This window comes from Nymphaea colorata, chromosome 6, assembly GCF_008831285.2.
Source record: "Nymphaea colorata isolate Beijing-Zhang1983 chromosome 6, ASM883128v2, whole genome shotgun sequence".
In the NCBI taxonomy this organism is placed as follows: Eukaryota; Viridiplantae; Streptophyta; class Magnoliopsida; order Nymphaeales; family Nymphaeaceae; genus Nymphaea; species Nymphaea colorata.
In genome coordinates, this window is record NC_045143.1 from 21738682 (window position 1) to 21756238 (window position 17557).

At 39.8% G+C, this 17557-nt stretch overlaps 1 protein-coding gene and 2 long non-coding RNA genes across 6 annotated transcripts; 1 reads left to right on the forward strand and 2 right to left on the reverse strand.

The window, feature by feature from the left end:
- Positions 1–1165: 1165 nt before the first annotated feature.
- Positions 1166–3765, reverse strand: LOC116256504 (uncharacterized). Its single transcript, XM_031632884.2, has 2 exons — positions 2995–3765; positions 1166–1790 (listed from the first exon to the last, which is right to left on the reverse strand). Exons 1-2 carry the CDS (start codon positions 3475–3477, stop codon positions 1788–1790), a joined length of 486 nt encoding a protein of 161 aa, XP_031488744.1. The 5' UTR covers positions 3478–3765; the 3' UTR covers positions 1166–1787.
- A 1570-nt stretch (positions 3766–5335) lies between these two features.
- LOC116256738 (uncharacterized) lies at positions 5336–8534 on the forward strand. The gene is made up of 3 exons (XR_004173191.2): positions 5336–5828; positions 7803–7930; positions 8018–8534. It is a non-coding gene; the product is annotated as an uncharacterized LOC116256738 (long non-coding RNA).
- On the reverse strand, positions 8342–10685 carry LOC126410177 (uncharacterized). Of its 4 annotated transcripts, XR_007573715.1 has the most exons (4): positions 10280–10416; positions 9048–9106; positions 8748–8970; positions 8342–8394 (listed from the first exon to the last, which is right to left on the reverse strand). It is a non-coding gene; the product is annotated as an uncharacterized LOC126410177 (long non-coding RNA). The 4 variants fall into 4 exon arrangements; XR_007573712.1 differs by lacking the exon at positions 9048–9106 and having other exon boundaries at positions 10280–10685; XR_007573714.1 differs by having other exon boundaries at positions 8748–9106.
- Between the last annotated feature and the right edge of the window lie 6872 nt (positions 10686–17557).

Here is a 17557-nt window from a genome sequence, read left to right on the forward strand (position 1 = left end):
AAAGGAGGTTTTTGGTCAAAAAGAAGGGCAAATTGGTCTTGTTTACCCAAAAAAACTAAAATCACTCTCTAAAAGGAGGTTTTTGGTCAAAAGGAGGGGCAAATCGGTCTTGTTTATCCAAAAAGACTAAAATCACCCTCTAAAAGGAGGTTTTTTGTCAAAAAGAAGGGCAAATTGGTCTTGTTTACCCAAAAAGACTAAAATCACCCTCTAAGAGAAAGTTTTTGGCCAAAAAGAGGGGCAAATCAGTCTTGTTTATCCAAAAAGACTACAATCACCTTCTAAAAGGAGGTTTTTGGTCAAAAAGATGGGCAAATTGGTCTTAAATGCTTGATTTGGATCTGAACTTGGGTTTTGGATCTAATTTAGAACTGAAAGTTGTATTTTGAATTTCATTTGGATCTAAGAGTTGTATTTTGGATTTGAATCTTGTGCTTAAATTTGAGTTTCGCACTTGGATAAAACATCATAATATTTTAGAAAAAAATTTGGGGTGATTACAGACTGGCACATTGCGAATTTGGAGGTTTGTGGACTGGCACATTGCGAATTTGCCTGTTGCATTCTCAAATGTAAATATCTATTTTAAATGTAAATTATGATTTGTCTTTTTGACCTCGAGGTTTTCGCAACCTCAAATGTAAAAAATACAAGGTGACGTTGTTTGTGTTCATAGTCACCAAGATTCTGTTGATAAAAAATTGTGAAGAATTGCTCAAGAAATGAACGTATAGCGAAAACGTATAGGGAAACAATTTGACCGGCCCGGCTAAATGGGCCGGGCTGGGCCTCAGACATGGTGGACCTGGCCCGGAACCCGGCCCGGCCCGTCAATAATCGGGCCAGACCCTTACCAATGACTCTCCCAAAATTGCCCAGAATGTGAATGAATCTATCAGTAACACCATTATTGTGACCGCATTTTTTGGTCGTGTCATCTAAATTAATGAGTTAAGTTAGTTACTGTGGCGGTGAGACCGCAACTAGAAGCTGGACTTGAAAGGATTAGTAAATGCAGTGGCCGGATCTGATCTGCAGATTGAAGCAAGACGTTGCACTTTCTATGTCAGGTACAATCAACTCTAGAAATTTTGGGCAAACCTCACAAAATGTAATTTAACATCCATAAAGAGGGTTTGAAGCTTGGAGCTTTGGGCTTTGGCAGCAGAAAATCCAGGTGAGGTGTACAAGTTGTGGAGTTTTTTCCCACAGACATTTTGTGGAATCTCGTCTTCCTATTGTGGGTTCCTCATGTTATAGAAAAATTCAAACAGAAAAAAAAAAAGATTGTGAAGGATGGGGAGCATAAAAGAAAACAAAAGTATGTAAGTTCTTAAACATGATCAAACATGATTATCTTATTTTTAAAGAAAAATTCATCCCTGGCTTTGTCGCTGGTCTGTTGAGATTACACTGAATCAAACCTCCTGCTCTGCCCATTTTAGACTCTGAGGTAAGCCAGTGGCAGTGTCATCATAAAAGCATGGTGATCGTAGACCATGGCAGGTTGGTTTAACTCTGGCGCCTGTCTGTTTCAGACATTCTCTTGTCAGCATTTACCATTTTGGAGGAAAAAATAGTGATGGACGAGTGAAATAAAAAGGAAAAGTGCATTTTTTGTGTGGGGGCTAATGGGTTGAAACGACGATTTTGATGGAAAAATCATGTTCCACCATCCTTTGGCTTGGCTATTGTCTTCTCGAAAACATCTTTCTTCTCCCTTGCACATGCTGATGCGTTCTGTCTTCAATTTGTTTCAGCACACGGAGAAACAGGGGAGAACAAAGTTACTGCAGCATGAGAACAGAGTAATTAGGACACTTCATTACTTTCAATTCTTACAGAGCAAGTATTTACATGGAGTCTCAAAGCATTATTACAAGTTCACCGATGTAATCTAACTGAGCGCCCCTTATTTACAAAGCAAGAATCAATCAGATAAATAAATTGACAAAATGGTTCAGGTATCGAGTTTGGGTATTTTAACACTGCCCCTCAAACTGGTTGGTGCACATCATTCACGTGTAGTTTGGACTTCAGATAAACAAACTGTGGTTTATTGATACCTTTGGTAAAAATGTCTATCACCTGGTTCCTTGGGGGCAACAAGTAGACGATGAGTGGCATGACTGTCACAATAGTGTTGTAGGATTCATTGAAGCCCATGAGAAACTGAATTATTCTATTTTCTTGTTGCTTTTCTGCCAATAATTTCATAGCTTCAGATGTGCAAGTTCATATGTTGCCAATTCTTCCCATAGTGCCTTTAATTTGGTCTAATAGGATACTACCAAACTGATGCAGAGCAGGACCAAACCCGACACATTCCTGGTTCTAGTTCCCTGCCTCAGGTCCACCTCTGCGCTTCAGTACAGATCATGAGTCTTCAGCCATGGAATCACCTACAGATCTGGAGCATAGTTGTTATGAGGTGCCCCTGCGTAGACAATCGAGGCACACCAAGGGTTGAATTGTGATTTTGGTTTTTATATATATATATATATATATATATATATATATATTGTTTTGAGATTCATTTTGTAATTATGTTCAGTTTTTGTAATTATGTTCAGTTTGTATATGTGTAGATCCATTCAGATTCGGAGTACTTGTTTGGGACCCGACCCGTTACTTTCTCTCATCCATATAAATGGGCGATGACTTATTTTGTGAAGACTTTTGAAGTTATCGAAAAAGTAAATTGTTCCTTCATTGTTTCTCTTTTCTTTCACTTTGTTGCTTAGCATATTTACTTTTAGCTACCGTAAGTTCTCATTGTCGCTTTTGCAAGTTGAGCTTGCACCAGTTGGTATCAAAGCCAAATTTCATCATCGCTATGGTGTGTCCCTACTGTGCGCATGGCTGCAAGAGATGCATAAGACAAGGAAAAAGCAAAAGACTGTGCTGCTACCAAAAAAATTGCAGCATAGAATGCAAACAAGGAAAATCTAGCAAAAATCATGCAGTCTTAAAAAGAAAGTCAATAAAACTTACAACAGACGTGGCCAAGCACGATTCTGAGATCACATCAGACAGGATCTTGCTACTGCAATAAGGAAAGTCGAATTCGTCGCTCAAAGGTTCGATGAGTTTAGGGACGAGTTCAGAGGAATGCTCTGCTTGGATTTGCAGAATGCACAAAAAAATGCACAAAATGAGGCACTTCCTGCTATAAATGACTTTCCCAACATTTGCGCATTGGAAGCTGAAGGGGGTGACCAATTGTGGGATCACTCTGCGAGAGGCGCCAGGGCTTTGGGGGGATCTGGAATCATGATTATGCATCAATGGAAGGGATTCCCACCAAAGCTCCATTGCCAGCAGGCATACCAAATCCAGCGTCAAGGCTCCTCTCCAGAGTTCCCTTGCTTTCGTCCAGAGAAGGTGGAGAATATGCCACTGCGTCTTCCTCCCATCGTCAAGCGAAAGTTTCGGCTGTTGTTGGACTACCCACCGGTGAGTAGACGAAGGTGCCATGTCCAGCGAAGGGGAGCGTCGGTAGTGTCATGTCTTCCCGTCAGTTTGGGTGGGCATGGAAAAGCACGACATACATCACCGTTCCTGTCATTGGCCGGTAGCGGTGCAGGGAACACCGCCAGCAGCCACAAAACCCACGCTCCTTCTGCAATCGGCGGGCGAACTCAGGAGACACCACCGTCCGACTGGCCACTACCCGTGGCTCTGCCACCCGCTGTTTGCCCACCATCATTACGACTGGGAGGCGATGGGTGCCCCACCCTCCGCCGATGGTTTCCCTTCTCTGCCTCAGGCAGAAATAGGGAACCCTGACCCCAACCACTCGAATTCTTTTGAGAGGCTCGACGGTTCGGGCCGGTCTCTCATGAGATCCGTTCAAACCGAGTCAGGCTGTGGACCCAATTCAAATCTGTATTGCCCGATTCATGGTTATATAGGTTCGAATCGGGGTCCAACTACATAAATGTCCATTTTTAGCCCAGCTTGGATCCGTTGGTGTTGCCTAATTTGATCCAAACCTATATTTCTAGCCTCAAACCTATCCCAAGGCCTAACCTAGACCATAATCGGACCCGGAACCCACCCACATTGTTTCTTGGATCGGGTTAAAACCAGACCCATCCTCTTATGGATTCTGGATTGAGTTGAAATCTAGCCTACTATTCACAAAACCCGATCCAGAATCCAACCCAAACTACTCTGGGTCCAGTGAATAGTTTAGGAGCAAACCTGATCCAAAACCAAACCAGCCCGAACCCTTATCCAAACCCCTATCCAAATCCATCCCTAAACCATTATTCAAATCCTCACGTGAATCCTTATCACACCCTATGCCCATTCCCAAATCCATATCCATATCTTCATCCGATTGCTCGTGTGACCCAAGCCCCAGATCTAGTTCCATTTCATGTAGGTACAATTATGGAGAGGCCACCTCCTCAGGCTCCTCAGCAAAAGTATCAGCAAACGGGTCCCCTCATAGATCAGGCCCTCCCGAGGCCACCTCCAATTAAGCCACACCGATACTATGTGCAGGCCGTGAACGATAGTGACTCAGCCTATTAAGATAAACACGATGATGATGAGTTTTGGTGCGTGCACCCAGTAGGATCGATTGACCATCGACACAGACATACTACAGATCATCTAGATTGTCCCACCAGATATGGGGTGAAGCTGGACCTCCTAGAGTTTCTTGGGAAATTCGATGCACATGAGTAGTTTGACTAAGCGTATGCAGTCCAGTTCTTTTTCGACTATTATCTGGTGGAGGAGCGTCACAAGGTACCGCTAGCTGCGACCAGGTTGCATGAACTTGCTCAGACTTGGTGGTTGGAGCTATGGAAGTTCAAAGCATTATTACATGATCAAGAAATCAAGACCCTCCAATGAAAATTAACTAATCACCCTTATTTGCAAAGCAAGAATATATGAGATAAATAATTTGATTAAATGGATCAAATATTGAGTCTGGGTCTCTTAACACCTGCCAAAGAAAAATCATTTTGATTAGTGCTCTGAAAATACCTACTCAATGCTCTCTATCCTCTTTTCTCATGATTCATGACAAGACTTTCTTCACAAATATCTTATTATACTTTTTTTTTGTTTTTTATCAGTCTATTTTTTCAGACCCCTTTAGGATTACACCCTCAAAGGTTGTTTCGGAGGCACAATTACTTTCATTAGTGTTTGATGGCCCAGAAATCCACTCTAACCCAAGAAAAAAATTTCATATTTTCAAAATATTTTTGGTTTATCAAATGCTGAATTTTTTTTTTACCGTTAATGTCGAAACCGGAATTTTTTTTTATGAAAATATGTTTCCACCACCAGAGGTGGAAACATATTTCCGAGTATTTTTTTTGCCCGTTAGGGCACCCACGCATCGCCTCCCTCTGCCGCAGGCCCATAGCTGCCTCCCTTCGTCGCCCCTCCTGCCTTCTGCTCGCCGTCTCTGTCGCCCTCTCACTCTCCTCCCCTCGTCGTCTAGCTCATCCTCTCACTCTTCTAGCTCATCCTCTCACTCTTCTGCTCCCCTCGTCGTCTCCCTCGCCCTCTCACTCTCCTGCTCCCCTTGTCCTCTCTCTCGCCCTCTCACTCTCCCGCTCCCCTCGTCGTCTATCTCACCCTCTCACTCTCCTGCTCTCCTCGTCGTCCATCTTCGGTCTCTTCCTCTCTCGGTCGTGCAGCAAATCCGTGTGGGGAAACACTGATTTCGGCAATTTAAACCGATTCTGAAAGTATCTTGTGGCTCGCCTGTTACGGCAGGTCAGGAAAGAGAAAAGGAAATAGAAAGAGAGAGGACGACGATCCCGGAGGGAAGGAAAATCGCATGGCTTTCTCTCTAGGTGAGAGAAATTTTGAATTTCTTTTCCCTCTTGTGAATAATCTGGATTCATTTCCCTTTCCAAGTGAAAACCATTACTTGCTTTCCCAAAGTTTCCACTTTTGCTTCTATTAGCTTAGCGTTTCATTATCTGCAATAGCGGAACGATTGCTTGTTTCTGAGCATCTTCTTAGTCGATTTGAACTAACCGACAAGAAATTTAGGGATAGGTTCGATGTTCTCTTGACCTTCTTGTCTTGCTGTCGATCTGCTTATCGTTTAGTCGTTTGCGTTTTTTTCGCACTTTGTCATTCTCTGGAGCTTTCTTTGAAGGGTTCATATGGCTGCGAGGGATGGTCCATGGACTCGAGTTTTTTCTGGAGTTCTCTGTTGCATACATCTGTTAGTTGCTTTGTAATTGTAATTTCTGTGCGTCTTTTTGCACAAAACGTCTGGAAGTACTTCTAATAGCTTAGTGCTCTTGTAGAGCGTTTAGAATCAGGTGTTTCTGTAGTAACTGATGCTCGTTTCGGGGTTAGGATGATGGGTTATGCGGAGTATTTGGTGAAAGACAACCGGGATGTAGTAGAAGTAGGGAAAAGGTAACGATGCTTGGTTCCCTGTTATGATGATAGTGTATGAGGAGAATTTGGTAAGTAGACTACGTAATAGCAGCTCGATTGGCGGAGAGAGTGGAGAAAAGACAAACTCTATTTCGGTCGTTATCTTGTACTTAGGAGCATCTGTATTGTGTTTTTTGCTAGCTGTGTTTATCCTCAAGAATGTGATTGTATGATCACCTCTATGTGATAGAAACTGGGACTTTATTCAGTTCTTTTTAGGTTTGTACCTGTTCCTGATCTTTTAATACTCCCTCATAGATGTAATACTCCCTCATAGATGTACATTCTTTCCAGCAGAAAGAGTATTAAATGTAGCCTGATAAACAATCCGATTGTTCATTGGTTGAGAGTTTAAAAAAGAAAAATATATATCTGCAATCTTCATTTCCAATAGCTTACATAAGTGTATGTTTCTTTACTGTAAATGGAACATTAGAAGCACAAAAAGTTATACCGTTCACTGTTGGTTTCTAGAACTTTATAAAATCCTAGATGTAGAAATGAAAAATTATATTTTTGGTTATAATTTTCACATACGTTCAAGGAATTGTGTTTTGCAAAAGGCAGATTTGATGATGGCATTCGTGAGAATGAGTTACATCATAAGTAGATACTGGTACATGATCTTTTGTTTGTCTCTTTAGTCCATATTTCTAACAAAAGCAAATATCATTGGATTTTTCTGTCGTCAATGTCATTAGTTACTGATTTCTACTTCAGCAATTGCTATGCCCTTATGCTTGTTGATAGAAAAATCTGTTTGTTGATACGAAAATCTGCGTCAAAGTGGATATGGGCCAGTCACAGGATTATTATTGAGGGTTAATTGTGACTGGTGCACATTCTGGAAACAGCGATTCACATTAATTTGCCTACATGGAAGATTAGGGTAGACTGCTTTGCTCTCTGTTGGGATAGGAAGGCTTAAGTGGGAGACTGAGAATGCTCTGATGTGCTCTTTGTTCTTCTTTCATTCATTTCTTTCATGAAATATTCTCCCTTGTCATCTTCCTATTGAACTAATTAATGACATAGTGGCCATGCTTTTGTCTTGCCTTCATATGTCTGTTCCTGCACTCTTCCTCTTCAGCCTCCTCTCCATCAGCTTTTTTTCCTGCTTTACTTGTTTGCAATTATTGGTTCTATTATATTCTCAACAGCTATGTATTTCATGGAAATAAAAAGAAGGTTTGAAACTTTTCATGTTCTGCAATTTTTTCTTCATATGTAAATCTGGAAATATATTTCTCAGTTATCACACACACATCAAAATGGGAATCAGAAAGATTTTTCTCATTCCATTTTTTCAAGAAATATATTTTCAGAAATATATTTCCAATTCTAGATTTCCAGGCCATCTAACACTACCTTAGGTATTTCATGCCAAAATGATGCTTTGGCAACGAGGTGTCCTCGAGTTGAATATGGAGAGAATATAGATAGAGACGAAGATGTGGAGTCATGCTCTTTTGGTTGACCGGCACTCAAGTCACCGGCTCAGGTAGGTCTGATGTGGGCAACCTATGTAATTTTAATTCATCACAATGTCATGTTTAAATTTTAATTTTTCCAATTAAATTTTTGATAGGCACCAGCCCCCATGTATCCTTACCACTACGATGGGCCCCTAAGAAAACGTGGATGAACAACTTGGCAAAACTTACGGTGGATGTTGATGAGAAGTCTGATTAATGTGAAGCGAAGATCCATGTTGGTGGTGATGGACCATCAGCGCTTTCAGAGACCTCCAGCTGAGTAGACGATAGATTGGGGAAGCTTCCTTGGACAGGTTGGCTGGGGTTAGCAGCAGGATCTGCAGAGATGGAAAAAGGGAAAAGGAAGTGATGATTTTGAAAAAAAATAAACTGATAGACCACATTCTGGAGAATGAGAAGGCCTTGAAGTTGCATACCAAAAAATAACTTGATCGATGGCCGCTCTGTCGGGGTTTTTTCTTTATCTCTGCTGCATTGAAGAAACAAATTACATCGACAATGTAGAAAAATTTGTAGACATGAGAGAGAGAGAGAGAAAGAGAGAGAGAGAGAGAGAGAGAGAGAGGGATATTCAATTCCAGGCATCTCTTGATCATATGCTTATACTAATTGAGCCCATAAAATAACTTTCTCATAAAATGAACAAAACTAGTTTGGTACCCATTTTTAGTACCCGAAATGGTGTATTAAGTCAGAAGGTTGTCCTTATGACTGCCAACAACAACATGAAAAAGGAGGTGAAGAGACCAATCGCCAAACAAATGTCTTTCAACGGCAAAGAAAATGAAATTTCATAACAGCGTTACAGTATTCATTGATTACCTTCTGAAATATCAGCTGCAATTACAGCAACTTTAGCAAGTATTCATAAGGAGTAATTCACAAATCTTGCACTCATCCCTGCAATGCTCATCCAGTGCTTTGTCTTCATTGTTTAATTCACCAAAAAGCAGAAACATAAAGCAACCGACATTAGAAAATTTGATTGCAAGCCAAGGAGTGTGTTTGATCACTTCTTGGTACTCCTCCCCATCCCAACCACCCTCTGCACAGCAAAGATTGAGCCAATTCCTGAATGCCTTTAACTTTTAAGAAAAGAATACCAAAGTGCTGTTTGATTACCTCAGGTCTTAGATCGGAGGTGCTAAGACCTTAGAATCGTAGGCCTAAGATTTCAGATCCTTAATTATAGATAGAAAGTGCAAATCAGATCAGAACTATAGAGGATAAAGAATAGATATGGTAAATATTCATGACAAAGGATAAAAAACAGCCTGAACATATTAATCTCTATTACTTTATATGAGCATGTAGTTGCCCTTATGAGCGTTAAATTGTTTTGTCATTTTATAAGTCGTAAAAATCAAATTTCAGGCCAAAGCAGGACAACCTTTTATAAAACCTTCCTAATTTTGTCAACTTTGGGCCGAATGCATGAGATTATTGCAACCCTGGTAATCTTCCCAACCTTTTTTCTTTTTGGATGAAACAATAATAATCTCGTCGTTATATTTTCATATGTTTTCACTTTATAAAACGTTCAAGTATATTAAGAAACATTTCTGTTTCATTCAAAGGGAAAACACATACTTGAAATTAGACTAATACTTTTCTCATTTTGAACTTGCTCAAATTTCACAACCGGTGGATAAGTTGAAAGGTAGAACTGAAAAAAAAAAAAGAGAGAGAAACTGCAAACAGAAAGAGATATCAACCGACTGCGGAGAGAGAAAACCAAAGTATTCTCATCAGCAAATGCATAGTTTCTTAAAGGTCATCAGTAGTTTTTTACTAACTAATTAGTTCCTTCTCCTTTGGTCCAATGGACGGTAGGGAATAGCAAGGAAATCAATGTTTGTCTGGACATAGAGGCTGGGTTGCTCTATCACTTCAAAGCGTGGTACGATTTCTGCAGCTCCCCCATGCTGGATGCTTTCGTGGAAGAGACAGCACTAAGAACTCTATTGGAGAAAGTTCTGGAGTCTATGGCGAAGTCCTGTCTCAAAAAGCTTTTGCTAATTGATAGTAATCTAGCATTGAAGGCAATAATGCTGGAAGGCAATAGACATCTTAAATATTTGACTTCATGTCTCCTCTGTTAGGGGAGTGTCGACTTCATAATTTGTTGAAATCCTTTGGTTCTTTGCAATTTTTAGGTGTTGACTTTCACCGGAACTAATTAATTCCTTAGACAGAGGTTCAAATCTAACAAACTAATTAAACCCAACTTTTCCAACTTAAATTGCTTAGAAATGCTAAATCTACCTGAAATTAGGCGTGAAGAAACAGTTTCTATGGGAACAATCTAACCAACGAAGAAGAAGAAGAAGAAACAGATGAAGAAGAAGAAGAACCTGATCAACGATGCCAGCGGTATAATTGTTGCGCTTCTAGTTGGCATAGATGCTGGCGCCTTCCCCGTCGGTGCCCAGATTGAACCAGCACTTGGTTCTGAACCTGAAATTTGCACTCTTCACAAAACCGAAGTTCCTGAACCCCAATCCAAAGCTTGGCTTGGTCCGGGGAGAGGGTACAGAAGAAAGGGAAGAGGAAGGGAAGATGACGCAGAGTGCAAGGGTGATAAAGCCCATGAACCGCATTTTTAATGGAGTTACGAGGTGCCCTCTCTTTCATTTTCTTCAATGGCGTTTCCATGGTGCCCCAAAGATTACTCCTTTTCAATGGCGCGTGAGGAGCGTCAAGTGCTTCAACAACATCAGCCACTCAAACGGCAGATAACATTATCTACAATGGCACTTTGTCGCTCGCGTCATAAAAAGTAGCTCTTCAATGGCTTCCCTGCTTTGCCGCGTCACAGAACACCAAATATGTATAGTGGTGGGCCTGGTGGCACAATTATGAGATCTTCCACTATAGACATATTCTCATATATTAGAGGCACTGGTTCTGTTGTTGAAGAGAGAGTTCTGAAATTTGAAGAAAGGCTCAATGTCAGTTATAGAATATATAGGCCGCATGAAACGGATCGCAAACCAGTTGATCATCATAGGAAGTGTCATTACCAATAAAGATAAAGTGCAGCAACTCATCAATGGTTTAGAGCTTGAGTTTGATATGCTAACTACAATGCTGCAATGCCTTTCGAAGGTGCCCTATTTTGAAGAACTAAAGGCAAAGCTCCTCCAACATGAAAACAATATAGAACAAAGGGCAGAAGGGAATGAAGTTGTCAATTCTCATTTAGTTCTTGCTACAGAGACTTCCTCAGGCTTTGGGCGATGGAGTGGTGGAAATCAGGGAGGCCGAGGCCCTGATCGATTTGTGCAGAGAGGACGTAGAATTCTTTCTACACCCAACATATTAGGATCCAATCCAATAGTACATGGCATCAAAGAAGAGTAGCAGTACATGGCATCAAAGAAGAGTAGCTATTTCTTTCCACTGCAACAAACAGGGACATGTTAAGGCTGATTGTTGGCTCAATCCTCAAAACAAAGCAAAAGTAAATAAGGTAGAGAGTAAATCAGCCAGTCTTCAAGCTGTCAAAACGCCACTTGCAGAAGTACACCAATTCCTATTGTCAGCTTTATCAAAAAGGACCATTTGCAGAAATACAAGAGCTCTTATTGTTCGGCTTTATTGCAAATGATGATCAAGCAAGGTGAACAGAAAGAGTGGTATGTTGATTCAGGTCACACTTATTTTCATATTCTAAAAGGAGTAGTATTGTTACAGGAGATGGGAGCCCACCACCGTGTTGGTTGTGCCTATATTCCAATGTCCAAGTCTTCACTTCCTTTATCTAATGTCCTTGCTCCTAATATTAACAAGAATATTGTTTCTATTGCTAAACTTGTTAGTGATATGCATTATTTTATCAAATTCACTCATTTTTTTGTTTATGTTAAGGATCTTCAAACGAAGGAGACGTTCATTGAGGGAGGGCAACGAGGAAACATGGACGTCTTCAAGGAAACTTCATCTTCAATTGGAGCTGTCTAAGTAGCCATTAGTGTCTTCGTCTTGAGAATCTTTGTCATGCAACCCTTGTTCTTCTTCAAACTCATTTCATTGTAATAAGCCAAACGTTTCACACAGTCTTTTAGGTCATTGTAGTCGGGAATTCATTGAAAAACTCGTGTTCAATGGTCTTATCCCAAAATCTAGTTTGAATTTTCCTCCTAAGAATAAGGAGTGTTCAAGTTGTGAACTATGCAAGTCACATACTTTCCAAACCATTTGAAATCATATATTCTGATGTTTGGGGCGTGCCCCTGTTCCTCTTTATTTGGGAGTCGGTACTATGTGGTTTTCATTGATTCTGATTCTTACTATACATGGATATATTTCATGAAGCATAAGCATGAGGCATTTCAGATTTTTCGAGCCTTCTATTTTATGTTCAAGACCAAGTTTTCTTGTAACATTGTGCACTTGCAATGTGATGGTGTTGGAGAGTTCTCGTCGCATGTCTTTATTTCCTTTCTTCGGGATAATGAGGTAAGTAGAGAAGTTTCTTGCCTGCATACTTCACAAGAAAATAGGGTTACAGAGAGGAAACATAGGCATATTATAGAGAGCGCTATGACATGTTACATGATAGCCATGTACCTTTGGTTCTTTGCACAAAGGCTTTTCATACCTTGGTTCATGTTATAAATCGCTTGCCTGTGTCAAGTTAGGATCATAAAGCCCCTTATTATATTTTATTTAGAGAACATCCATCTTATGATGAATTCTGTGTTTTTTGTTGTGTTTGCTATGTGCATATTGATTTGTCATTGAGGAATAAATTTCTCAGGATAAGATTGCAAAATGCAAGTTTGTAGGATATGTTGGTGACTATAAAGGATATAAATGATATAATTTGGCTACCAGGTGCATCAAGACTTCGAGAAATGCTATTTTTAATGAGAATAATTTTGAGATGAATGCATCCTTTAGTATAATAGAATTGTATGACCCATGGATGAGTGCTGATCTTTTTGCTGGAATAGGGGCAGAATGTCATAAGACTTTTGATGATTTCAATGATAACATGGATGAGGGTGACAACCAATTAAATGAATCACCACACTAAATATAACACTTTTCTAGACAGGTATACACTAGGAGAGGCAATGATGGAAAGCAGGCAAATACAAAGACTACAACTAGTGATTCTTCTCGGAGATCAGTGTAGGTTAAACAACCTATTCAATGATGGGTGAGTTATGATGTTTTTTCTCTTGACTTCAAGCTATTCATGTCTTAACTCATAAAGCAGAGTGAGCCCACTTACTTCAATCAAGATGATCAATCCAACTGTTGGATTGAAAGAATGAATGATGAAATAGAAGCTCTTCATGAGGCACTTGGGAAGTTGTTCCATGCCCCAAATGGAAGAATGTTGTTGCTCTAAATGGGTTTATAAAATAAGGTATAAACCCGACAGTAGTATTGACAAATGTAAGGCTCGTCTTGTGGCTCTTAAATTCACCCAATAGTATGGTAAAAGCTATGATGAAACTTTTAGTTCAATGGTGAAGATGGCTATCATTCATGTGATTATATCTTTGATAGTCAATCATGGATAAAAACTTAGTTAAATGGATATTAAAAATGCTTTTTTACATGGAGATTTAAAAGAGGAAGTCTATATGAAACAACTCCTTGGATGTATTGAAAACGATCCTAAAGCTTGAGCATGGAAATGGAGAGTTTTTGTATGGATTAAAATAGGCATGCCATTCTTGGTTTTGGAGCTTCTCCTCACAAGTTTAGAGTCATAGCTTTAGAAGGCTCTCTCTAGTTCATTCTCTTTTCGTTTATTAGAAGGCCAACATTCTTACTTTTCTCCTCATACATGTGGATGATATAGTAATCACTGGGAGTTCTAATGACCATGTGCATAAAGTTGAACAATTATTAATAAATACTTTCAAAATGAAGGATCTAAGAGACTTAAGGTTTTTTTGTGGTGTGAAAGTTGATAGGCAATGGGAGACATGGATTCTTGGACAACAAAAGTATACTCTGGACCTCTTAGAGAAAATAGGAATGTCTAATTGTGAACCAGTTAACACCCTGAGCATATTGCATCAGAGGTTGAGTTCAAAAGATGGAGAGCTTTGTACCAATCCTACACGATATCACAGTATGGTTGGCATGTAGTACCTGACTTTCACTAGACCCAATATTGTTTATATTGTGAATCAGGTCTTAGTTTATGCATGTTGGGCGGGCTACATGGAGGTATTGTTTATATTGTGAATCAGGTCTTAGTTTATGCATGTTGGGCGGGCTACATGGAGGTTGTGAAGCATATTTTATGTTATTTAAAAAGAATCGCAAGAGTTGATGGTTAGATCAAGGTCATGAACTCCTTACCTATACAAATGTAGATCGGGTTGGAGGTCATGATGAGAAACGATTTGTATCTGGTTATTGTGTTTTCATTAGAAATAATTTAGTATCTTGGAGTAGTAGGAAGCAAACGGTAGTTGCATCAAATATAGAGGGAGAGTATAGATCATTGGTAGCAGGAACAACAGAAGCAACTTGGATTAGGCATTTATTGAATGATTTAGGAGAAGCTATAGCTCAGTCTACACTCCTATGTGAGTGCGATGAATATTGCCTTCAATCCTATCCAACGCAGCACAATGAAACATATTGAGATTGAGCAGGGATCAACATTTTGTTCGTCAAAATGGTGAATTAAAAGAGAGAGAACTCTGTCACCTGAAGAAAGAAGATCAAACAACAAATGTATTTATAAAAGGACTGATAGAGCGACAATTTTAGTTATTGAAGAGCAAGTTGTATATGCTCAAAGACCCTATACAACTTGAGAGAGCGTATTAAAATAGACAGCATTTTGGATCTGGGTCTGATCCAAAACATGTGCCGAAACACTTATTAACGGCATACACTGTAATTTTTCTATTGTGTTATTATACTTTAATCATCAATGTATTTTTTATGGTTCTTAATACAAGTTTAGGGGCAGCAGGCATGCCCTAAGTACAGCCTCATATTATCGTGCGCTTTCTTCTCCCTTATTCTGTATTTTCTGCACAAGTTGAACTGTGGTGAAATCAACGAGTGGCTCATACCAGAATTCTCACACATGGAAGGGCAACCAAATATGATTGTTTTCACGGTTATGTGCCAGCTGCAACACGATCCTAAAAATACGAATACTCTACCGTTGATGTGCCTAAGTCAGAAAACCTCAACATCAAATGGCACGAAATCATAAACAAGATCAATACCCGCAATATCTAGAGAACTAGTTGAATCAAGTATAATCACGACCACAACCTGTTCACCGTCAATCAAAATAGAAGCAAATCTATGTGGGGAATCACACCCGACTTATAGGAATACACAATGAGTAAGCTGAGCTCGAGCTGGACTCATACTTGAGTCGAGCTTTTTGAGGTGAGCTCAAGCTTGACTCAGCAAACCGAGTCTTCACTCGCACTCAACTAGTTTAAGCTCGTGTCACATGATTCATGTATACTTTTTTTCTTTAAATGAAAGTGAATACTTTTTTTCTTCATGGTAGTATGTGCCATGCAAAATCATACACTATGATGAGAAGACACCACGCAAAACGTAGTCTATCATTACAAGTTTAAAAAAGGGTAAACAAATTGCCTTGGGGTTTGCTCAAGAAAATGAATGCTCTCTAGCTTGACCTGCAACATCACCTCTCGATAGAACTTATTGAAGTATCCTCCCTGCACCGGTCTCCATGAAAGATCGTGGGGTCTTGGGTGAAGAGGAAATAATGAAAGAGAATGGGGTCTCCTTCTCCAAAGAGGGAAAACAAGGAATCACTCCACAGGCCTTCAAGATCAAGAGCATGAAATGTTACAAGAATCCCCAAGATACAGCCCAAACCCTGGGCTTTATACCCGGAAGAGGCTGAAGACCCTCCTCCTTTCCCGCTGCTATGGGATCCAGGGCTGCTCTGTTCTGAGACCTAGGTGAGGAGCGTAGGCTTGGGCCCTTGAAACTTGGATCCGAGTTAGATCCAAGTTAAGGATCAAATTTGCGGCAAAATCCAAGCTTGGTTATAAATGAAAATGATTATTTTGCTACCATGACTATCTTTTCATTCTATTTCACCTGTTCGAGCCCCATTTTGGGGCAAAGTTGGACCAAAATTTCATGAGGACTATTTCAACATATTATTGGAAGTTTAAACAATAAAAACAAAAGTACATGAAAAAGAAGTTAAAATAATAATGCATTTCATGCTTTATCAACGAATATCCAATTGAGACCCAGTAAAGATATGACCTGATTAAATATGGATGATGGGTCTTATGTTAGTTGGGTGTGAAGCAAGCTTTAAAAAATAGAGTTCCTCATCCAAGATATAATGATGCAAAAATAAAATCTGATTAAGTCAAATTTGGTAAAAACTAAACCCAACCTGAACCTGAACCTTTCATTTATATCGCCACCTCCACTCTACCAAGCTGGATTAAGCATATGTTGGTCAACATAACTAATTTGAAAAGAAGAAAAGTAATTGAAACTCAATACTTGTCTGAAATATGACCACAGCTTGGATAACATTTTCAATTTGGATCGCATAGTTCTTTCATCTATACTTGCTTCTATACATGCTTCCAAGTCTGGCGCCGAAAACCCTTCACGTTTACCTTTTCTTGCAAAACTAGGACCAAACTATGTAAGCCCCGGAACAATATGACTTTTCCCCATAACTTCAAGGCCATGAATAGAATAAAGCCGTCTGTTCTGCGAAGATCCAATTATTCCAGCCAAATGTATAAAAAGTGCAGTCGAAGATTATTAAAAAATGACAAAATACTCTAAATACCAAATTCTACTGGCGTTTAGTTCTGTCCATTACTTCTTTTTGTTTTAAAAGCATATCCACTTTCCAGAAATTTGCCACATAGTTGATCAGACTGACAGGCTAGGAAAAGTTCGATTGTTAGTTCGATTCTTGTGGGTGCTATTTTAACACAAAAAATGATGGATGAATAACACTTTAGTTGATGAGTGTTTCAATCTCCACCCAGCTTTCAAAACAGCTCACTTCATGACATTGGCCTTTTTGGGGTATTATCTCCCCCTTCCTTTGACATATATGAAGCAGAGTCCAAAGCAATGATTGGCCTCCTAAAACCCTTAACTATTCGAGATTCACAACAGCTCAGCTCAAGGAGAAGATAAGTTCTGCACACCTTCCACATCATTCTTCCCATCAACTCTTTTTTTTTTTTAGTAGTTGGCAGCCAGTCTTAACTAACGAGCCATTGGTTTCGTTAAGTAGGTAGCTTAGGCAAGCATGCATGCACGCACTTACAAATGACGTCTGCCTCCGTCATGTAAAGGGAAAGATCACAAACAGAGGAAAACTGAATGGGGCCAAGTTTTGAGAAAGCTCGCATATGGTGCTACCGATAACGATGCTTTTACGGCAATCAGAAGTCAAACATGTTTGGCAAATGCTGGCACGATATAATCCGCAAAGTTAGACTCACAGGTCCAACCCTAGCATGCATCCTTAACAAGGTGCTCTTCTTTAGTACTAAATCAACGGCGGCACAAAGGATCAGAAGACGATCTTGGCAGAATCACCAAATAAACAAACAAATGAAGTACAAAACTTCTCAACTTCACTGCAGGCCAACCTCGATCGCCGG